Raw genomic sequence first — 23632 nt, forward strand, 5'->3', positions numbered from 1 at the left:
GACTAGAGGCATACCACGAGGGCTGTTGCTTTTATACATTTTCTTCCCAACCAGAAACAGCGAGGAACAACGAATCCTGAGCTCAGTATGAACGGCGATACGTATACGTCCAGAGGTCAGTACTTGCAATGGACTCCAACTACAAATTGGCATATGGAATGGTCATCTAATCATTATGGTCGCAGACTCTGGCCGCTCCAGGGACTACTACGTGAGTGATTCATAGTTGTGATGTTGGCTGCACTTCATACTAACGAAAGCCCTATCAGCGCGACGAGCGACGAGAGCGCGGAGACAGAGGAGATAGAGGAGACAGAAGACGTTCGAGATCCCCCCACCACAGCTCTAGAAGTTCCCGACGCGAATATGAAGTAGATACGTACTCGTCGAGCCGTGACTATCGCGTCAGAGAACGGGAGGACCGCTATTCCAGTCGGAGAGATGATCGTGAATGGGACCGAGACCGCGGCGGAGACCGCGGCGATCGCCGACGCAGAGACTACGATGACCGGTCATCTCGACGCGATAGGGAGCGAGGAGATTTGTTTGAAGAAAGACCTAGACGAGACGGCAGAGACCGTGACCGTGAGCGCGACCGCGGCGACAGGAGAGAAAGGCGGAGGAGTGCATCGCCACCTCCTCGGAAGAGGGAAGCGACACCCGACTTGACAGAAGTAGAATCGGTTCTGCACCGGAAACGTCGTCTAACGCAGTGGGATATCAAGCCTCCTGGTTACGAGAATGTGACTGCGGAGCAGGCCAAGTTGTCAGGTGAGATTACTTTCATATGCCCTGGATCCGTGTTGGATAGAGAAGGTTTACTTACTTTGCAGGCATGTTCCCTCTTCCTGGTGCCCCACGACAGCAACCCATGGATCCTAGTCGCCTGCAGGCTTTCATGAGCCAACCCGGTGCCGGAACAGCAGAGAGCGCCTCCTTGAAACCATCCAACTCCCGCCAGGCCAAGCGCTTGTTTGTGTCCAACCTTCCTGCGAGCGCAACGGGAGAGAACTTGCTGTCTTTCTTCAACCTGCAGCTCAACGGTCTGAATGTCATTCACAGCGTGGATCCCTGTATCTCAGCCCAAGTGTCCGACGATCGTAGCTTTGCACTCCTGGAATTTAAGACGCCCAACGATGCTACAGTTGCGCTTGCTTTCGATGGGATTACAATGGATGAGAGTGAAGCTGCCGGTAATGGAGCGGCGAACGGAGCACCCCAGGGCCTTGAAGTACGGCGGCCCAAGGATTACATTGTTCCCAGTGGCAATGAGCAGGAATACCAAGAGGGGGTATTGTTGAACGAGGTTCCGGACTCGCCCAATAAGATTTGTGTGTCGAATATCCCTCATTACATTCCGGAAGAGCCTGTCACGATGCTTCTTAAGTCCTTCGGCGAGTTGAAGTCTTTTGTTCTGGTTAAGGATGGTTCAACGGAGGAGTCTCGGGTAAGTACTGTTCAACGACGGACGATAGACCGTGACTGATTCAGCTAGGGAATTGCATTCTGCGAGTACGCTGATCCGAACGCTACGAGCATTGCCGTGGAAGGACTCAATGGCATGGAATTGGGTGACAGGCATCTCAAGGTTGTGCGTGCTAGTATTGGAATAACGCAGGCTGCCGGACTCGACATGGGTGTCAATGCGATGTCGATGTTCGCCAAGACCACTTCTCAAGATTTGGAGACCAGCCGTGTACTGCAATTGTTGAATATGGTGACACCCGAGGAGCTCATGGATAACGATGATTACGACGGTACGTACTAACCTCACGCCGTCATTGTGCTTTGCTAACGTCGATAGAAATCTGCGATGATGTGCGCGAGGAGTGTGCCAAGTATGGTCAAGTAGTTGAATTGAAGATTCCCCGTCCTTCCGGTGGCAGCAGACAGTCTCCTGGTGTCGGCAAGATCTTCGTGAAGTTTGACTCGGTGGAATCAACCACCAATGCGCTGAAGGCGCTTGCTGGTAGGAAGTTCTCTGACCGGACCGTAGTGACGACCTACTTTTCTGAGGCAAGTCTCTATCTTCCCTTCTGCAACCTGTCATTTTAACATTCATCTAGGAAAACTTCGATGTGAACGCCTGGTAGTGTAGTTGATGGAAATGGACGTCGCTCGATTGCTCTAGTTTTTCTACGTTTGTTAACCATTAAAGATGCTTAATCGATCAGATTCCCTGGGTTGACCGGACCTGGTGCAGGCTTGTCTGGCTGGGGTTATACATTTATTGCGTGTGTATCATAGCGAGAATATGAAATTGGAGTGTATCATCTAACGCGATTATCATTGTAGATTTGTCACTAACAGGCTACGCACGTTACTCCGTCGAACGGTGCCCGGCTAACGATTTGCTTCGAAGCTGGAAGGCAGTGGGCTGAGACATCGTCACCACAGTACTGGTTTTACTGGATATCTGAAGGCTGGTCAGAGGCTCCTTCATCACCAGTAGGAGATGCTTCCAGGTCCTTTTTGAAGTCCATCTGGCTGATCTTCAATTTGTGCGTTTGTTGAGAGCACATGGCCTATAGGAATGGCATAGTTAGTTCACAGTTGACTAAGCCTCAACAGAAGATATTTATCTGACCTCTTCAATACTGTTCTCAACACGGTAGCGGGTAACTAGGACTTGCTGCTCCTGACCGAGGCGAATTGCGCGTGCAATAGCCTGGCTCTCAACACTAGGATTCCATTGCGGCTCGACGATGAATACCCGATTGACGGATTGTAGGTTCAGCCTGCTTCACTTCAGCCAGAGCATTCTTCATAACTAGGAAACATCAGAAAGCAGTCCGTACCCGAAGGCTCCTGTGCCTGTTGTCATGATCAACACGGGGACTGTCCTGGTGCCATCAAATCTGTCAAGTATCTTTTGGCGCTGAGATGTTGATGTTTTGCCGTCAATGCGCTCAAATTCTATACGTGAAGCTTTCAGATGCTTGGCGATCAGGTCAAGGGTCCGTGTCCAGCATGAGAAAATGATACTGCACCATTGTCAGTGATAAGTAAGGCATATACTGATCAACTATACCTCTTGGTTGTCCTTATATCTCTCTGCACATCGGATATAAGCGCCCTCATCTTGGATGAATAACCGTCCGCGTTCAGAAAATCTGCATCGTCTCGGTTTCTTTGATTTGACGCGCCAGGTATATGGCCACGATAACGTGCCCCCCTAAGAGATTCACATAGTGGACAGTGACGCCTCTCCTCTGGGTCTGGATGAGTGCTGCTGCCCCAAGAACAGTCGTCACATAGGACGTGCTTGCAACTTTCTACATACTTTGGCCGTCTGTCATGTGGTATGACCGGCAAAGGCTGTCGGCAACCTGAGCAGCGGTTCAGGCTATCTCTTGTCATCGAACAGACGGGGTCCAATTCATCCTCCAGCAGGTTTCTCTTAGCCCAAGAGAACCGGGGCTGGTACGTTCCATGATTACAAAAGCTCCTTAGCTGCAGAAAGACCTGAAACATACCAAATGTCTCTGCTTGCTGATTGTACTCCCCAGCTTGTTGGTGGATGAAACGCTTCATGTCTTTCCTTGTAAGCTCATACTTAGCACGTTCTTCAGGAGTAAATTGCACGAGACGTATTTCTGATCGTTGACCTGGCAAGTCAACGCGCTCAATCGTTCGCCTGAGACAGACAGCTTCCAGAAGGTGTGTGAGCCTCTCGATTGCCTTTCGCTTGGTCGCCCTGACTCCAAAAGGATTAGCTATCCAGTGACTAAAGTTTCTGGGATCGTGGAAAGGCTTTAGTTGTATAAAGGCCAATAGTGAGCCTAGGTCGCCTAAGCTGTTCTGAATAGGAGTTCCCGAGAGACACCAGCGTGATTTGGCTCTCAGTTCAACCACAGCCCTATGAAAGGTTGTGCTACGGCGACGTATCATGTGGGCTGAACCGGGTTAATACCATCGCTTCATACGGACATTGTCCATGTCAGTGACCAACCTTCATCCAGGACAACTCGATACCACGCAAAGTCATGTAGCGGGCTTTGGCCCTTTCCGAGGATCTTTGCATCATGCTCCTTTGCCAGAGTGTTATACGTGGTAATGACAATATCATATCGGTCGATGTTGCTAATTAGGTCCTTCCGTGATCGTCCATGGTATCTCATCATCTTTATGCCAGCATTTAGGTGACTGGAAGATTGTCAGCCTCTGGAAAAAACACAATGAGGAGTTTCTTACTCGTCAATCTCCCTTTCCCAAGTGTTAATCAACACTTTGGAAGTTAGCCTACCTATATGATTCAGGGGTGAGGGTCCTTACCGCGCGAAGGAACAATGACCAACGTCGCTCGAGTAGGCGTCTCGGCAAGGGAAGCTCCTGGTAGAGCCTTTGCATGCTCGACCCATTGGCGTGCTTCTTGCAATGTCTTTGCCATAAGAACCAAAGTAGTAAGGGACTTTCCCATGCCCATCTCATCAGCAAGGATCCCTCCACCACTTTCGTCGGGTTGCTCATGCTGCTCGTTGCCGGTGATGACATGGAAATACCTAGTCCCAGTCAGCGTCAATGCTTCAGTTGAAGAGAGTTTTCATACAGTTGCCCCCGGGCCATAGGCTTTGGCTGCCAGAGGCGATATTCGTCTGGAATATCACCTGTCTCTCGCTGTATCATGAAATCCAACGCTTCTGCTTGATGCCTGTTATATTGCACAGATTAGCTTCCAGCCTAGCGCAGAAGGTGCAAGATAATTGGTGACTGACTGATATAAGGTCCTATTCAATGTCTCGCTCCCTCCTAGTTGCCTAAGGTGATCACCTCGTGTTAGTGAATTAAAGACCTCGTCAAGCGTCTCCCTGAGGCCCTCTTCCTGCTCAGGCGTAGTTTCCGCCACATCCACCTCAATAACATCCTCTTCGTCCTCTTCATCGGTATCTGTCTCATCCATACCATCCAAGTGTAGGATATGTGGATTGTCATATTTAACCCCTACACGACAGCCATCGGGGTGTTGGAGGAAGAGATCTTTGTTTGAAAGCTCTCTCCCTACTTTGTCGCGGTCAGATTCTCTCCCATAAACGTTGATGCTCACGCGGGCCGCCGCATCACTCGGTTTCCCAGCACGACGCAGGGAATCGATGAGAGAATTGAGATTGGTGAGAGCATCGATCTCGAACAAGGGCCGACCGATAAGCCCTTGCAACGCCTGTTCCATCTTTTTAGATAGATAACCTAGATCTGTGCCGTCAGGAAACCTGAGGAAGAGTGGCCCATCGCTAGACGGTTGAATGGTAAGGGTTTGAAAATGCTGGTTGGTCTCTTTGAGTGCTAGTATTTTAGTTTCTAGGTCTTGACTTATTCCGACTAATTTAACCTTCTCGTGGACGAGCTGGGTAAACGTTAATATCTGATGCTTATGCAGGGGATTATGACCAACCATGCCATAGCACACCTGCTCTTCCTGCACACTGGAAGCGACGTCTACCATCGAAACGTCAACGTTACCTACTGGTCCATCGATAAATTCAAGCCCAGGCGTTGATGTCATGGATGTACCACTCAATCCTACATCATCAGGCACCGGCTGTAAAAAGGAGGTTTGATCGAAGGAAATGGCGTCTAGTCCCGGAATAGGTACCAGCTGATTTACAAACATCATGTCTTGATCAGCGAAGGAGTGATTGAATGACATGTCTGTTGGATAGACCATCTGGTCGGGATGGTCCTCTGTTGGATTTAGAGCCCTAGTTCCATCAACAATGAACTACGATAAGATAGAGTGGGCATCAGCTACCAGTCAACAGGCCCTCCTAGTCGCGGACGAACGCGCCGCATATCATCTGGCCATTCGTCTCCAGCGTCATCGTCCGTCGGGTTGAGAAGTCGTCTCAGAGACATCTTCGTCGCTTGCTCAATCGAAGCTTCTGTGGTGATGCAACTTAAGTCTCATGAATCTCTTGGTTGAATTCACTAGCACCTGCGTTGTAAGACGCGGAAAGACAAGCAGAACTGTATGTCTCTGAAGAGCACAGATCTTACTTCTGAAGACGAGGCTGAACTAGGGCTGAGTCGTGAGGCTTAGATAAGCCCAACTGCCCCTCCAGGGTGCTAAAAGTGCAGTGCATCAGCCTCATCTGATCACATTTACAAAGAGTACATGCGAGGCTGACATATTCTAGGCCCCAAGGTTGAAGTACACTGGCCTTATGAAGAGATGACACGTGGTTGCCCAGACGAGGCTGAGCGTGGAGCTCTTCAACCCTTCAGCGAGCTAAAATTGCAGTGACAGCATTGGCTGAGTCACCACACGTAAATACAGAGTCAGAACTCAGGAAGTTTCTAAGCATTTGCAGTCAACCCTGAATGGAGCTAAGATTGCAGTGCTGCCTTATGCACAAAATTGTCAAATGACGCAGTGAGTTAGAGAGTAGAAATTTTCTAAGCATTTGTAGCTAAGCCTGGATTGCACTAAAATTGCAGTGCAGCCCCATGAATGGATCCAGGGTTGTTCAAAGGCCTCTAGTATGGTCTTCTTCTGATTCAACGAGATCCACTCTAACCTCACATCCCCACATAAATCACTCCTAACTTCCTCTTCAGTAACCCATAGATAAGCTTTGTGCTCCTTAGGATCGATCGTTACTTCCAACTGTTCGTGATCCGAGTCATCAACCACCACCCGGAAAATAAGCACCTTCCACTTCCATTTTGTTTGTGTGAGCTCCGAGTAAGAAATCTGATCTACTGATCTAGATCTGAGGGGAACAATATTGAGTAAATTGACTACCGAAATCCTCCAGCTATCACAATTTAAAGAACGACATAAGTTGCTGAACACATTTGAACCAAATGATGCCCTCACCACCGTCCCGTGTCATTGAATGCTGCTCCATTTAAGCCTTGCATCCAGCTGTCTGTTGGGCGTCACTCAAAGTGAAGCCGGATCCGCGAACCTCAGGATAGCCATTGATGTTGCGGCAGCTGTTTGAGAAGAGCTCCACCTTGTCACCACTGACAGGACAGGCCCAGGGAGTGTTTTCATTGTTGCAGGGGATACCGACATTCTGGCAGGGGATGGGGCTGGTATTGCAGCTCATGATGAGGTAGCTGCTCTGGGCCGAGATGGTGGTAGCTAGAGCGAGGGCGATGGCAGTGTAGGTGAACTGCATTGTGCTGGATGAAGGATTGGTTACTGATGATGTACACAGTTAATGCTTGTGTTAGACTTACAATATTGTGGACTTTGTAAGGCTTGTAGAAGGTAAAGCTTGATAGTGTTGTTGGATTGAGGAGGATGTTGATTGCTGGATAATAGAAGAGCCCAGCTGGCTTCCTCGTTACTTAAATATTCACTGAGGCTACCATGGAAGACTAACAACCTTGTCTTCTGAGGCAGCACCTGAGTAAATCAGTCTAGATTCAAATAAGCATTATTTAGCTCCGTCAGCATCTGGGCTGCTCATAGGCCGGAGGCCAGATGTTGGGTCAATTGTCAGATATCCCTGTTGTTGTTGCATGATATCTGAACTAGATTACGCGTGCACCTTTTTTGACATCTCCTCTTACCAGCAGAAGATAGTCTTGCAGGGGATAATGTTGGATTTGAAATATCCCTGTTAGGGTTGCTTCAAGATGTAACATTATGCCTTGATTAACGAGGCGTTATAAACTAGTCTCAGTTGATTGCCTATGCGCTGATAGTGCAAAATCATTGATGACAATGCAGCTTGATAGCACATTAGATATATATAAACCATGCATTGCGTCTACCTATGGCGATTTCGAATGTTGATAAGTGATAGGTTGTAAGTTTATGTAATATGCCTGGAGTGTCATCATTCCTTGGCCATAGTCGCTTGCTCTGAATAAGCCACATATATCGACTAACACAAGTAAGCTAATTGGAGTCCAGTCGCGATGGCAAGCCGGTGTATGCACGCCAAGTTAAAAATTTGTCTGGGGAAGTTCCGAAGGTTCCTGTGCTTGATGCAGTATTGGACAATCCAATGCCTGTATAGTAATTCTGCCCTCCAGAATGGTAAAGACTCCTACGGCCACATAAACAGGACTGGGGAGATTGAAGGTAATTATTCATGATGATTAAGACTTATCTGGTTACGTGTGGAGCAGGGAGACTATCAGGCTGAATTAAGATTGACGTCAGCATCTGTCTTGTGTGGTTTCTGAACCCATAAGTTTAATAGAATCAGACATGCCACCCCGTGGTTGTAAAATCGCTATTGAATAGAGAATCATAAGCTTTGGCAACCATTGGTAGGCATTTTATTCCTCCTCTAACTTCACATGGTTGTATTAGCTACTCCATGTCATGGCCAGTCCTATACAATTCTGTTTTTCTTACCCGCTAAAAGGAATAATATAATCACGATTTAACGATGGGAGTGTGAATGAAACGCTCAGATTAGAACTGCTTGGATCATCTTCCATTGGAGTAAAGTCAGATTTGTACTAGGTTGCCGATATACCACATTTTTACTGAGGACTGCTATGTTACATATTATCCTGACACGGTAGCTCAATCAATGGTAGTGCCATGTGCTTAAGTCTGTTACAACTGCACCAGTAAAAAACTCAGTCTTGGCTTCTAAATGTCGGTAGCCGAGCATGTTGCACTGATGGCCTCAAGAGTCCGATGGAAGTTACATGCTGTTATCGATCTCTCGGCTGTGTGGCCCATGAGACTACAGCATTGCTTTATGAGTCGAAACAGGACTGATACTATGCCTACTACAATTGACTCCAAGCAATAGTATACTTTTTGAGCGTTAGACGCGAAAACGATATCTTGTGCACGAATAGGTTCGCTAGGGGTTATGAAAGCATATCCATTTTAAGTACTGTACGAGGAGCTGCGATCTAGCTTTCAGGAAACAACTTGTCCAATGCACAGGCCCCATCTCAGCATGGAGGAAGAGAGTTTATTGACATTGACCTTTGTATTTCGTGACGACTTGATCTGGATATAGCTTGAGATATATCCCCTACTGAGGTTGATCTATATGCTTCCAAGTGGACATCATATCCAAGTTGTATAACGCACAGCTGAATAACTGGGATATTCAAGGTAGACAGCTAACGAAACCTTTTTGTGCGGCTTTGACAAAGTATAACCTAGTATACTCTCTACGATGGGTAGTCTGTGGTACTTTGCTCTCACCGTTCCGTCTCTAGTGTATGCTTGGGAAGAACTATGCATATGTCAATTAGACAAATGTAGGAATAGACAACTAAGGTAGGTTCAAATTATATAAAGAATGATCGATATTAATTTCAAGTTCAAGGCAGGTTTCAATAGCAATAACGGTTACTCTACCCTCTGCCTAGGCAAGGGAACAGACTACATATGCCCATCTCGTCTCAACAATATCCATATTGCCCATGGCATCGTAGAACACCGCCGTTACCAAGCTCGACAACACCGTCTACAACCGTCAATTAACACAACAGTTTAGCTTTGATCACACCATATGCTTACCTAGATTGAATGTCCTCCGATCCATATCTACATTTGAGTAAATGTCATGATACCTTTTAGGCTCGGGCACGTTCGCGCATAAACAGGAAAAATTGTCCCCCTTTTCGTTTCTCTGAAAACGACAGGCCCAACAATTACCATTCCATTCCATAAGTCCATTTCCACTAGACCGGTCAGGGATTGGTTATACCGATTTCAGGGTGTGGACATACTTCTTTTGTGAGATAAATTGATGCGTGTTTTTATCCCAGCCAAGACATTTGTTCAGACACAAAGCTCCTGTGGTAATTTTACCAGGCTTGTCGGGATTCTTGCAATCGAACGCGAGACTTTGTGGAGGTGGTCGATTTTGACCTCTCGAACCCGTTTCACCCATTATTTCGAGTTCAGGACACTGGTCTAGCATATATTTTCTTTCGCCAAGAAACGCAGGTGCGCCTCTTTTCGCGACAATCGTGTCGTTGCCTTGGCTAGTAGCTAAAGGTACTAGGAACGAGGAGACCACAAGTAATGGCCAGTACATCTTTGCAGGCTGTCGAACAAGCAAGGATAGGCTCATAGAACTGTAAATAGGAAGAGATAGAGGAATTAAAGGGAAAGGAAAAAATGAAAAGAATGAGGAAGCTATTTAATTCCATAATTGTTTGGTCCCGGGGATGGACAATTTATCTAGATTTTGCTGTCTTCGTGATACTAGACTGGACCCCCCAGTTGAGAATGCCCTTAAGAACAGAAGTAAGTTTCTCCTGCCTTTCTTTATGGAGTTTGACTTCTGTACTACAGTGTAGAGACTAATTACTTTTCAACTACTTCTGGTTAAGCGGCCTGAGCATCCGCCTCGAAACATGGTTCTAAGAAATGGGGCATTGGGGCAAACGGGATGGAAGCTTTATCCTGCCCCATACCAAGACCTATCAGTCTACGCCGCGCCCCAAAATTAAGCTCAACAGTTTGGATCATATATCTTATACCTTTAGGGAAACCTCCTTGTCAAGTCTAATCTGTAGAAATTGGATTACATTAACCAGCGCCCTGGAACAAGGTCTCCCATAGCAATGTATACTCTATTCAAAAGAGTGTATAGAGATACCAAAGATCGATCTAGAGCGAAGCATTGCGGTTCCAGCCCACAAACGCGCAAAAGTCATACGGTAAAATATCATTGAGTCGTACCCTGCTACCCTTGAGGATGCCAAGCATATTAGATTTGAGGGACAGGCGGAACAGAGCGCATCGGAAGGAGTAGAGACAAAATAAAAATTACAATAGGAAATGTTAGAGAAGAAATGAAGGATAGTGGAAAGACGCATTAATGCCACTAGTCCCTTAAACTAACTTGTATAGAGTAATCCATACACTGTTGTTTATTCTATTCATAAGTCTATGGACCTGGGAGCAGATGAACATGGCCTTGTCTTTAACAGGCTTTCATTTTTTTACCAATGGTGCTTAATTGAGTAATACAGTCAACCTTCTTTTTGAGAGTTTCTACCTAGTAGCAAATGACCATACAGACCGTGAAAAAGGAAGTAAGAAGCACTAGGCTAAAGCTTCGAAACTGATAGACTCAAAAGTTGGAAAGGCTCTTCCACCCGGTTTAAGTTCGGGTTAGAAGTTCGAGCCCGGTGGACGTGACACGGTAGTTCTGCCTTGTCTCACGACCAGACAAGCGAAGGTCTCGCATGTTGTTGTTAATGAACAGGCGGGTGGGCGCTTCCTCGTGACGGATGTTGAGCACCTCTCCCCCGTAGCCAGAAAGAGGCAAAGTCCAGTTTCGTGCCGTTTGAGACGTGCTGCCCTTGACATCCAGATTGAGAAGCTCGTTTCCATCAGCATCTAGAACCTGCAAGGCAGCGTACGTATCGTTGAAATAGTGATGAGCTATCCCGTCCCTCAAAGCTACAGTCAGCTTTCTGCCGACTAAATCTAATTCTGTCGTCAGGAACTGCCAATCCCCGATGCCTTTGAATGCAGCTGTAAAGGAATTGCCGAGCCCTTCGCTGGGGGCATTATTGTCGGATGGTATGCAGTCGGAATATTCTTTTAGCAAAGCCTCGCGTTGAGAGCCTGTAAACTGGTCGATGGCGAGCCAAATATCCACCTTGCTGGGACACTCAGCGTGTAATCGAGTAGGGTGACTCCGCAGCGCAGTTGCTGCCGCTGCTATGCGTGCTAGTAAGGCAGCCAGCGGGTCGTTGTTGAGTGATTGGTTTTTGAGACCACTGGAGGTTATCTCGAAGATATTCCTCTTCTGGTTGTGGTCGATCACCCCGTCAAAGTCTGGTCTCAGCTGGATGCGGTGGCTGGGTTCCGCATGATAAACCTCGAGGGTGTAGCCCGGCTTGAAAGCTATTTTGTCATCACGAAGTGTTGCTCCGACTCCTGGCATTGTAGCGCGGAACTGCTCCTTGCCAGTGTTATCTTTGATGACGACTTCTGCGTATGTTTCATTACCAAAGTAAGAATGAGGGTCTTTGTTAGTCACGGCTACTTGCACGACGTGATTTGCTTGGTCGACTAGTATGGTGCTGAACAAATTGTCCCCTAGACCTAGCAGCTTTATCTCTTGGTTGGTCACTTGAGACCCAGTCTGAGGGACAAAATTCACGTGCACCTGAGCTGATCCAGGCTTGACAACCAGATAGCGTTGATCAACCTGGTATTTGCTGTTTCGCCCCAACGGGAGACGAAAAGTATATACACCGATCGGCAGAGCTCCAAGGGATATATTCTCGGTTTCAACGGTGAGCTGGCGGACATAGCGGGAGCCGTCCAGCACTGTGATAGTCTTCCCGTAGATTTGGCTGAAATCATCGATCTTGAGTTCGAGGCTGACATCACCTTTGATCCCGCTAGCGAGCAATTGGGAGACAGTGACTAAGGTAAGAGGGCTTTGCAATTTCAGCTGCTCCTGGAGCTGTGTCAAGGTATCTCCATCCACAAGCTGATTTAGCGGATAAACGGCTCTGCCTTGACCAAACTGGTTGATTTCACGCTGTCCTGGTGAGATATATCCACTGCATAGCTCCACAAACGGTGTCACATCAATGTGTCCAATGCGGGAGAAGCTGTCAGAGAGCATATCCAGAAGCAGATGATTAGTGGAATCGAAGTTTGGCTGGTTGCTAACCAGACGATACTGCTGGTTGAAATCGGCAAACGAGTCGACACCTGCCTTTTCCACCATCAAGACGAGAAAGTATAGCTTCGCGCGAAGATCCCAGTCATTGAGTGACTTGTGCGACGTGATGTCACTGATGATACCTTGCTCAACTTGGGCTTGCTTTCCATAGTTATACAGCCAGCCTTCCTGATACTTGCGGTCGCCTAGATAGGCGCTCTGGTATAGAGCGGCATAAACGTTGTTGGATACTTCACCGTTCCAGAAATATCGGTCATTGCGGAACGACATCTGATATCCGTGACCGATCTCGTGTAGATTGCCCCAGTTGCTCGCAGACGGCAGCAGCCACCATTCCTTGATCGCATTAGTCGACGCTGCGGTCCAGTTCTGGCCGTAATACGCGCCACCGGCGCCGTGTTTGTCAGCCTTCATGAAGTAACGATTGGTACTGTTCAGATCAGAAGGACGCTCAGGTTCGAATGATAGCCCGGCCAAGGCATTGTAGAATGAAAACACTGATTCATAGTATCCGATCAGCCCGTCAATATTGTCCACCTCCTGCGGATGTCTCAATGCCTCTTTATCAATCACAGGAACGAGGACTTGTGTGTAGCTGGAGTCAAGAAGTGCGAACTCCGACCCCTGATTATCCCAGTGATTGAAGAATTCGCTCTGACTTTGTCCCTTGCGATAAACGGGTAGTTGCTTCGAACCATCCGGATATTCATATTCAACCACCGGCTCCACAGCGGCATTTGAGGTATCGGTGTACAGCGTGTCGATGAATGGCACAGAGACAACACTAGCGCTGAGCTCAGCCCAGTCGCTGCCCACTTTTTTGGATGCCTCCGTTTGATTATCGTCGTTCAGCAAGCGCAGAGTGAGCTCGCCAGTGATTGCGGTGTTGGTTTGACGAGCCTTGATAGTTTGGCCTGCAGCAAGGACGATGCTTAGATGCTGGCGGTCATGATCAATGCCTTTGCCCATCCCTGCCGCATCGAGCCATCTTGGACGTGGAAGAACAGGGATGTGCCTGGTTTTGATAGCCATGATATGCGAACGCGGTCTTCACAGAGCAACACAAGCAATACCAGTAGCGAGAAGGCGAGATGCTAGCCTAGAAACACGAAAATGAAGTTTGCTTTCATCTAGAACTTTGAGCAGGTATGCACTCAAATAAATTGCTCGACCTGGACCGTTTGATGACCGTCCTTCCCGGATGTTGTGTGCATTTATATGTACGACAGAACGATTCTGGCCGAGGTGCGTCACACCTAGACTCTGTTCAGCTCACATAGTCATATCATGTATGATTTTTCATGTTTGCGTGGCTAGCTCAGCTCTCCCTCAGCTTGACATCAGCTTCTCCACCCCCGCTTTTCATTATACGAATAGAAGTTCAAACAAGATGCATACCACGCCAAAACAGGAAACATTTGGGCCATCATTTAATGTCTTCACAGTGAAGCTAACGTCTTTCAGCTCTGGCCGCTATGCATAAAATCTGCAAGCCTCTGCGGAGTGGAAAATGCAACCGGCAACGCTTCTGTTCCTGATTGGCTGGATGGTCGTCAGCTGGGTGAGCAATGCATTAGAGCGGCTGGATGCTCAGGAATTAACAAGATTCGTCGAAGGTCTACTGGTTCGGAACTCAGAACCTGTTTTATACATGATAGCTGAACGGAATAGCTCCATAATACTTTACAGCCTACTTGGTTTATGCGGGGCTCCTAGCTCTGGTTGGGCGTTCGGATGAACGTCGTGCTAAGAAGGCTTCAGCTCTGTTGTCTTGCTGCAGGTATATCACATAGTCACTAAAACGAGGATTGGAAAATGTGAATCTTCTAGAGGCATCTTGCTCGAGTGGTCAGTCACTCGGCTACAAACTATCATTTTGGGAACTTGTTATGTCAAATCTCTTGTAACCAACTATTGGAGGCATAGTATTCCCCTTCCACCTGTAATACAACGGCCCGGGCTCATAAGCATGGATCTAACATGTATTACCAGCTACCCTATACGAAAATACTCCAGCTCTCCATACTTCTCCTTTCCCCACCTCTGTAGCCCCTCATCCAGAGACTTGGTAAATCCTTTATCATATCGTAAACCATCTTCAAGATAAGCAATACACCCGGTTCTCCAAACAACCCAGCTCTCTGCGAGTAAGGACCTTGGGTCCCGTAAGATACCAACTGCGACGTCCACTATTTCAGGGCGATCACTACAAGAATAGAAGACCACAGCGCCACATGTTCCACAAAAGGTTCTCACCACTCCATCACTCGATGAATAACGTTTTGAAGACCCGATGAGTAGATCTTCTGACGGAGAAGGCGATATATGGCTCACTGGCACAAACATCCAGGCTGCAATATTCGCCCCACTGACCAAGCGGCAGTCATCACACACATCCAATGAACCTAGCCACTTGTCTTCTTTCCCTTCGAGAACCCATTTACGATTTGAAGGGTCATGCACAAAGTCCGGAGAAGGACGGGAGACATTGAACGAGACTCCTCCGCAGTGACACTGAGCCCGTAGAGACTGATCCTCGCTTTGCCGTGTCTTCAAATTGTCCTGTATGGCGGTCTCATCTTCCTGCCTCACTGGATACGAAATAGCAATCTCACGACCTTTAATCCGACGTACCAAGTCGAACAACCCGCCTTTATCATCATCGTTGGCATAAATGTGTGAGCTTATTTGCCAGACGTTTTCGTCTCCACTATGATCGAAGATCGCACTTGAGACCACCCAGCGACCATCGCTGTGACCGCGGTCACCAACATGACAACCACATTTTCTACAGAAGAACCGAATAGCTTTGGACCCCGAGTACGTATACGGTATTAAATTGTCAAGGCTTGACGGCGAGATGAATTCAGGATGAATATCTTTGGGAAGCGGGGCATGAAAGCTACAGAGGGCCCCATGCGTATAGCGGCACACACTGCAGTGGCATAGGTGAATGTTCAGTGGAAGCGCGTCACCCGGCACGGTTACGGTGAAGTTCACAGATCGACAGTGGCAGGCTGCTGTCAAGGTCTTGTTTTCTCTGTTAGCAGTCATTTTGCGATGAGTGTACTTGGAATAGGATTGGGGGTTTGATGGAAACAATAACAAAGAGATGCAGGATACGAACGAGGGGTATTAGCAATCAGGTGATATCACATCCCGCCGTAGAGAAATTGTAGCTCGTATTATCGTCATTGGAGCGGGTGAGTCAAGGGCTTGAGACTTATTAGGGTTACTGTTTGGTCAACTATTCTCCGAGACCTTCCTCCCTATGACGGCTCCAAATACAGGAAGGTGAAGCAGTATTGCTAAGCAATCAATCGTTGCCCTCAGATGAGATACCTGATTGTGTTTTATTCCCAAGCCAGGTCCATGATGCGATTGGGTGTCAGACGTGAAGTTTACGAGGTTGCTCCGCTTTTACGAGGCGCTCTCGTTCGTATCAGGAACGCACACCTAACAGATCGACAGATGGCCGTTGGTGAGATAAAAATAAATCCTCCCTGAAGATAATCTGGGTACGATCTGATGTTGATCGTCATTTCCACTGTTCCACTCAGAGAAGGACCTTCATATATCCTGACCCGTTAGACCGTATGGCCAAGCTTGCAATGCTCGCATCATGGGCACATAATAGGTTAGTCGCGAGAAGGGTACGGCGCAGAGACATATAAGAAAGTTATATAAGGACAGAGGTTTGTAAGTACCTGGAGTAGAACCAGCAGAGAAATCGTATAACTTCAACCTACTCTTTCAGATAATTTCCAGCTACTTGACGAATTCAATCTTGATTTAATCATGAAATTCCACCTCTGGGCTGTGGCCCTCGCGTCGGCACTCTGTGTCCAAGCCAACGAATGGCACGCCTATTACCGTCTCGATAGCAAGGCATACCAAACAAAGTTCGATGAAATGGTCTCGCAAGGCTTCCGGCTGAACTCGGTCAGCGGATACGAATACAATAAGGAGCCAAACTTCGCCGTCATCTTCGAAAAGAGGCCCTCACCGGCTTGGAAGTCTCATCACGGAATGACCTCCGACCAATACCACCAAAAGTTTGAAGACTACCTGAAGCAGGGATACCGCGTTGTCCAGGTCAATGGCTACACAGTCGGTGGAAAGGACCGCTACACTGCTATTTGGGAGAAAGACTCCTCCTTGCCCTGGATATCACGTCATGGGATGAACAAAGAATGGATGCAAAAATATTTCGACAAGTATCTGGAGGAGGGATACAGAATGACTCATGTGAGTGGGTACGAGGTGGATAATGAGAGTCGCTATGCTGCTGTTTGGGAAAAGCGGAATGATAGTACTGCCTGGGTTTCTGTTGGGGAGCTCAACTCGACTGAGTACCAGGCTACATTCGACAAACATGTGAAGGACGGGTATCGACTTGTTGATGTGGATGGGTATCAAGTTGGAGATGAGGTCCTGTATGCGGCAATTTGGGACAAGTCTGCATCTGGTGCATGGGTGGCAAGACACGGTGTCGAGTCTTCCAAGTTCCAGGCTGAGTTCAACAAGTACCGTGATGAAGGCTATGTTCTGCGGACTTTCAGCGCCTACAATGATGGGACAGCAGATCGCTATGCTGCTATCTGGGTCAAATAAGTTGAAAGCCTCCGCCGAGAGGAAATATCTCAATCCCACTCGACCAAAATGCCATGGACACCAAGGTCACGTCTTGCACACATTATCCGCAACAAGATATATTCTCAAACATTCAGACTTCCCTGCAGAGCTTTAAGTATTTTTTCGATTACATGTATTCTAGACATGCTTGCTTGTTCACTCTGACTTGTATAGATATCCGGACCTGGTCACCTACGGTTGGCACTGGAAGGTTTTGTAAGACAAAGTATTTGAGAGATACCAAATCATGTTATCATACAGGCGGTAGTGATTGCATATGATGCCAGGATTGAATTATAATTCGTTACTTCTATCCTGGCTACTTCTAAAATCAGGATCATTGGCCTAATAATAGCTACAACCTGCCCGTCTTATACGTCTTCTCCAATCGTTGCCGCTACTCCTAAAATTACATTTCGTCACACCGTTGGGGTCGATCCTCCATACGAATGGATCTATCATTGTTAGTATTCCACCCCATTGATCATTCGACAATAGAAAGGGCTATCGTACCGTTTGATCATAACATCCATCGGGTGTTTGATACCCATAAGCCCCAGTGTTGATGTACAGCTTATCTTCCCCACAAACAAGCCACGCCGCGGTATTTTGCCGATCGATATCCTCTACCGTCCATGTAACTGCGTCTCCCTGAAAGGCAAATGTCCCGTATGCGTTCTCAGTTTCATTAAACCAGGTTTGTAAAGTTCGTTGCGTTTTGTTCGTAGGGTCCTCTACGTTCATGTAAAGCTGCTCGGTGCCGGTATTGTAAACGAGCTGACCCGAGACGATATTGAACTGACCCGCGTTTGTGTTCGAGGCTAGATGAGCGGGTCCAGGTGTGGCGCTTGGGATGGTCTGGAGGTAGCTGTGGTAGTAGGGCGTTTCCACGGCGCGGATGAAGTACCAGTCTGATTGGAGTGTGGGCAGGGTTGAGGTAGCTGTGCTGGTGGCAGTAGACGTTATGCTTTGTGCAGATGCCTCAATGGCAAGAAGGACGAAGGCTAACTTGGCAAACATCTTATCTGTATGTAAATTAATGGCTTGGAAATCTTGGTCTGTTAAAACTACGCGGGCAGATTACCTCCAATTTATGAGACTGGCTTAGGGCTATTTGAATGGCAGGCCGGCAGATCGGTACGACAGCCGCGGAAATTTGCTATTTCTCCGTTCCGTGACTAAACAAGCAAGTGTCTATATGAAACTAGTTACAAGTTTCATGTTGGTGATCATTGCTTAATTGTGCCTAGAGCTGCTGGAAGAATGCCATTGACAGGGAAGATAAGTAGGCGGATGCATAAAGCATTACGTTCCTCCTTCATTCATTGGTCGGGTAAATAACTGTCTTAGTATCAGATTTCTGCATAGTATACTTTCATAAAATAGACATGAGGCAATCTACGGTGCTCTAATTAATCCTTCATGCCTGACTACCCAACTGCCGTCCTGAGGAAACCCTGGAGCGTCGCCCTGGGACCCTTCCCAGCCGGCAGCCATGTATGCCACTATTGTTGTTAGTGCTATTATTACTTCCCGTTCGTATGTAAAGAGCCCTTACCAGCATAAAGTAGTCCAGCATTACCCGGCATAAAAGGGGGAGGGGTTCCTCCTACATTTGACACTTGCGTTAGGAACAGCATTATGAAGAGTGTAACCACGACTTACCATCTCCTCCACGCTCGGCAAATCCTAAAGTATATTCATTAGAACCTGGCCCAATACGTATTCAAAGATGAAGACATACCAGCATCATCAAAATTCCAATAGCCATATGCGGTCAAGTGGTATATCGCTCGGTCCGGATCTCCCACCCGTGCCGCATTGATCGCAAGGACGGGTCTACCCCATCCCCTAATCTTGTCGTCGGTCCATATTTCCCACACCTTCTTGGCTGTCTTGGAGGCAATATCCGGATCAACTGCTGGTGTGTTAGGGAGGATGCCTTGAAGCATGATCAAACTCCGAGGGTCTCCGCTTAGAGAGCTATCATTCCACCATGAACTGTTCAATCCCTCGTAGACGGTATACAAACCGTCAATTTGCGGGGGTCGAGCGAGACCTTCCGCGACCACTGTCCATTTCTCGGGAACTGGCTGGTTAAGCTTCCTTTTCCATTCGCGCGCGACGTCAAGTCCGTATCTCCAGTAAGCGATCTAAGAATATGTTACCATCTGTGATCTGCTTTGGCAGTCAGGTTATACTAACTTCATATGCAAGATTGAGACTTTCAGATGGAGGTGTGTTCTCAGTCACGCCATATGCCCTGAGGATGTTAGATAGTTCTACACGACTAAGGCAAATGAGCATACGGTGGTCCCAGATCATAATAGCCCGAGCTTGTATTCTTCCACGCGTAAGAGGCCATATAATCAGCTGTGGCCGTTAAGATGCGGTCCCATCGTTCAAGGGTCTCGTGTGTCGGTGATGCCTGATAAGCTAGTGTTGCCAAATACATGGGATGGGGCTGCATCTATTAGTACACAGCCACCTTTTCTGGCATATTGGCGCACCTGTTGCCACATTAGAAGACCATTGATGCCGCCGGGTGAGCTCACACCGGTCTCAACATCAGTCATTTTTGGCCAACTAAGAATGTCAGTTCTTGTGTTGGGCTGCTAGGATAGTAATAGCATACCGTGCTCCGTCCCACCCCATAGACCTTGCCCGTGCGAATGACGATGGTAGTAATGTGTCATATAATTCTGGAAAAATGCTGTCAAATTGTTCTTGGCGACCCCATGTCGCCCAGTGCGCGTTATGCCAAATCACCATTTCCATGTGGAACTTCCCTAGTCGTACTTTGAGTAACCATGCATTTAAATGAAACAGCCGGAGTATACTAACCATACCACCCATTGTTCATCAGACCGCTTTCCTGCGGTGACTGTCCCTTAGCTGCGCTGTTAACCCGCACATGGTATTGTGATAGAATAATGCGACGCTGGAGCTCGTCTGCCTTAGGGTTAGATGAGGATGTTAGATCGATAAACCCTCCTTGAGTCCAGTACTGGTTCCATGCCGAGGAACTACGCTGCTGAACCACAGCTGGTAGATCAGCCGTTTGCATTTCTGGTGAAAAGTTCGCCGTGAATGCCATGGAAGAAGACGATCTGGATTTGAGGGTGTATCTGTGGGTTGCATTGTGTTGACGAGAAAGCCGTAGGGGTTGTCCAGGGCCCCATCGCAGATTGAGATAGTAATTTGTCTCCTGCAACTCGTGTCGAATATGTGCCATGCTGTCCCTGTACCCCTCAATACTGGTAGTATGGTTTTCGGGGAAATCGTAGACACCAACGAAGACTTCATATTTGTACTTGGTGGAGTGAATTGGTGGGTATGGAAAGTCTAGCTCGACGCCCAAATCACCAGATGCGATTAGGCTCGACTCGATTTCAAAGACTACTGAGTCCGAATGTAAGTCTCCTTGAGTCACCACGTTGACTAATTGGCCATCAATCTTGAAGGTCGAGGTGATGACCCCTTTCCATAGGTCGAGCTCCTGTCGCGGCTCTGTAATTTGAGACGCGGAGACAAGTGACCCTTTGTACTGTAATCCTATGCGTCCTAGATTTATGCGGTTGGGATTCGCAGTGAGCCATTGCGACACTTCAGGGAGGCCAGGGTCAGGGATATCATAGGACACGTTCCGCCCATGGGTTAACATGGGGACTCCATGATAATTCTCAATTTTCTCCCTGTAGAGACGTTAGAAGAGCTAAGCTAGACAAGGCACGAACGAAAACTCATAACGGTAACTGAAATGCTTACTCACCCATTGCTTGGGAGAGAATCATTATGCCAGCCCCAACTGGATAACGTGTTGAAAGGCAGAAAGGTCTGCTTCCTTTGTGAGTCACAATATCAGAATCTATTCGACAAAAAGTCCTACCTGCAAACCTGTGTTATCAACATTGAATGCAAAATTACCATTACCCACTTGGAGTGGCGTCGTCTCATTGGTGATTAGGTTGGAGCGGACTACATTGTATTTGGACACTATACATTGTCTGCTTATTTTAGTTCCAATCCGGTTTCGGGTGAGATGAGGGTTGCGTACCTGTCAATATTCCCCAGTGCAGGAGATGATGCGAAGAGAAGTAAAAATATGGCATTTGAAATCATCCTGGTGGTATACTATCCTTAAAGCATCAGATATGGTATGTTCGGAAGTCCCGTGTTTAAATATGCTCGGGATAATGAGATCCGAAACCTGGGGTAGATGTTGTACCCCGCAGATCAACCCCAAATCATAGATCAATTTTTGCACCAATGACCTGGTTCAAATCTGTTTGATGAGCTATGATAGTGTCGTGGCGTATACAGAAAATAGAATCACTCCATCCCTAGTCCAAGGGTCTGTGGCCCGCTGGCCTACCTTAATGTTAGGTGCAAGATATACACAGCATGACCATTCATTATATTAGGGGCCTCTGATCGAGCTTGAAACGTGACTTGAGCGTATTCTCTTAGATACAATCTACACTGTTAGCTAAGTGCTTTGTGTTTATCAGTGTGCATATGCCGTGGGTCCTCCGAAACCCGCACTCGAATTGAGAAAGTTGTCCACCCATAATATCGGAGAGCCACTGAATATTTTCGTCAAGCTGGTCATGACATATATTTGATCGGAAGGCAGGATTGCTAGACAAAGAACCCAGAGACCTTGACTAAAGGGATAAACGCACATGAGGAGGTGGAGGGAGGCTGTAATTCACCACGAGCCCATGTTTCAAGCGGCTGTTAAGGATAGTATGGAGCCATTGACAATGCGTGGAACGACTAGTTATACAGGCGCAATTTAGCTACACGGAAGCTTTTTAGGTTGCACTCGTATCAGCTGTGATACTGGCTGAAGGATTACACTCAGCCACTACTAATATATTAGATCTTGCTGCATACGGCATCCTAGAAGGGAGGGTGCCGCGAAGGGTTCTACAAAACAGGAGATCTAGTCTATCTTCAGGGCAGCGACTATGTTATCCAAGGACGTGCGTCAACTGACAGTATGAACCCTCTCACCTTTCTTGCCAGTTGGACCAGGACTCCATACTAATAGACCCCCAGTTATCAATTGTAGTAGCGTCAAGATACCTATTCTTCATGTTGAAGCAGCCCTCTCTAGATTGCTTTATATTTCCAAAGCCCATGTGCTCCCGGTAGCAGACCCTAGAACAGGCAGTCGAGTTGCTGCCCTGGTGCGTTGCCGCGAGGAGCACAAGTCGAACCTTACGCTCCAATCTCTCAGGGAGGATCTCTGTTCTTATTTGCCCCTAGTCTAATTGCCTACGGTACTTCGCATTCTATGTGAAGGAGAGGAGGTCCCCAGGACAATTTCTGATAAAGTGATCAGGGGAGAAGCCAAGCAAATGTTCTTCACTCAGAAGGCAGATCCCTCCTCAGGTGATCTTCCAACTCAGGTGCAATTCTGTGACATCAAGCTGAACACAGATCTGCGGCCGCGGAAGATGTGGGACTCAGGAGGCGTTCAGTAGTCAGTACCTTGATTGATCTTATTAGGTGCAGAAAGTAACGAAGCGAGCTGAGGTGAAATTTCTTAGCGCGCTATCATCGACCCGCTTGACTCCATCAGACTTTGTAAATACATACGGAGTAATTTCCTCTGCGAAAAACAAGTGTCTTGAGTGGCCCAACCGATGTTTCATTGCCGATGGGCACGCGGCCCGAGAAGGAAATTGATCCCGCTGGTTACGAACTGTGGATATAGACTATTTACGCCTTAAGATCGAGATTAATGGAGTCTCGAGTCCAAAAGCTTTCCCCTCATCATTGATGCAGCTTATCTCTAATTTATGGATCTTAGGTGCTTTGCATGCGGGTACAGTTGGAGGGGTACTGGCGCTGACTTTGATATCTTAATGCTAGGATCTATGATTCCGTTAGAGTGATATGATAACCCACTGGATCGGTCGTGTGCCTTTCTGCTGCATCTAGATCCCAGATCGTGTTGATATCTGTGGAGCGGTCCACTTAAATATCGTCAGCGCAACATCAGCAGAAGCAAGGTCCTATTCTATCTTGTATGACTCAAACGGCAACAATGAAGACAGTGATCGGTAGTCCTTCTATTGAACACCCACGAATGAGATCCAGCACAGAAGTGGAACGCAGTGTATATGCCAATTCTCACTGCTTTTGCTAGTATAAAATTTAGTTCCTTCCTGTGCTAGGCGTCGGTTCGCTGGCTACCATCGCCCAGTTGACCAAAGGATGCAACATACCATACCCAGCTAGACGCGTGTTGCTGCCTACTTTAGTTGTATCTAAACATAGCTCTTCCAGTGAAGTGATTTCCACTGACACCGGCTTAGGATATTTGGAGTCCTTTTCCATGTTGAAGCTTATGGAAACTTAATACACTAGTTACGGGATATTGATATCGAAGATAT

General features: G+C 47.4%; 7 protein-coding genes across 7 annotated transcripts; 2 read left to right on the forward strand and 5 right to left on the reverse strand.

The window, feature by feature from the left end:
* Positions 1–87: 87 nt before the first annotated feature.
* On the forward strand, positions 88–2055 carry AO090005000259 (splicing factor u2af large subunit; the record flags this gene model as incomplete). Its single annotated transcript, XM_023234189.1, has 6 exons — positions 88–115; positions 186–211; positions 261–771; positions 834–1447; positions 1496–1757; positions 1805–2055. 6 exons carry the CDS (start codon positions 88–90, stop codon positions 2053–2055), a joined length of 1692 nt encoding a protein of 563 aa, XP_023088879.1.
* Positions 2056–2405: 350 nt separating this feature from the next.
* AO090005000258 (DEAD/DEAH box helicase) lies at positions 2406–5850 on the reverse strand (the record flags this gene model as incomplete). The annotated part of the gene is given in 10 exon segments (XM_023234191.1): positions 2406–2525; positions 2588–2738; positions 2799–2984; positions 3032–3896; positions 3953–4146; positions 4195–4270; positions 4276–4502; positions 4550–4607; positions 4666–5696; positions 5747–5850. Coding segments are annotated over 10 exon segments (3012 nt in total).
* A 995-nt stretch (positions 5851–6845) lies between these two features.
* Positions 6846–7713, reverse strand: AO090005000256 (uncharacterized protein; the record flags this gene model as incomplete). Its single annotated transcript, XM_023234192.1, has 4 exons — positions 6846–7144; positions 7329–7365; positions 7519–7565; positions 7707–7713. 4 exons carry the CDS (start codon positions 7711–7713, stop codon positions 6846–6848), a joined length of 390 nt encoding a protein of 129 aa, XP_023088877.1.
* Positions 7714–11045: 3332 nt separating this feature from the next.
* AO090005000254 (uncharacterized protein) lies at positions 11046–13622 on the reverse strand (the record flags this gene model as incomplete). The annotated part of the gene is made up of 1 exon (XM_001817293.1): positions 11046–13622. The coding sequence occupies one exon, from the start codon at positions 13620–13622 to the stop codon at positions 11046–11048; it is 2577 nt and encodes an 858-aa protein (XP_001817345.1).
* Positions 13623–16388: 2766 nt separating this feature from the next.
* Positions 16389–17204, forward strand: AO090005000253 (uncharacterized protein; the record flags this gene model as incomplete). Its single annotated transcript, XM_001817292.1, has 1 exon — positions 16389–17204. The coding sequence occupies one exon, from the start codon at positions 16389–16391 to the stop codon at positions 17202–17204; it is 816 nt and encodes a 271-aa protein (XP_001817344.1).
* A 104-nt stretch (positions 17205–17308) lies between these two features.
* On the reverse strand, positions 17309–18245 carry AO090005000252 (uncharacterized protein; the record flags this gene model as incomplete). The annotated part of the gene is made up of 2 exons (XM_023234193.1): positions 17309–17326; positions 17739–18245. The coding sequence occupies 2 exons, from the start codon at positions 18243–18245 to the stop codon at positions 17309–17311; spliced, it is 525 nt and encodes a 174-aa protein (XP_023088876.1).
* Positions 18246–18623: 378 nt separating this feature from the next.
* Positions 18624–21182, reverse strand: AO090005000251 (uncharacterized protein; the record flags this gene model as incomplete). Its single annotated transcript, XM_023234194.1, has 10 exons — positions 18624–18778; positions 18891–18914; positions 18970–19378; positions 19431–19488; positions 19535–19653; positions 19736–19811; positions 19861–20014; positions 20070–20920; positions 20994–21062; positions 21115–21182. The coding sequence occupies 10 exons, from the start codon at positions 21180–21182 to the stop codon at positions 18624–18626; spliced, it is 1983 nt and encodes a 660-aa protein (XP_023088875.1).
* Positions 21183–23632: the final 2450 nt, after the last annotated feature.

Source organism: Aspergillus oryzae, chromosome 1, assembly GCF_000184455.2.
Source record: "Aspergillus oryzae RIB40 DNA, chromosome 1".
In the NCBI taxonomy this organism is placed as follows: Eukaryota; Fungi; Ascomycota; class Eurotiomycetes; order Eurotiales; family Aspergillaceae; genus Aspergillus; species Aspergillus oryzae.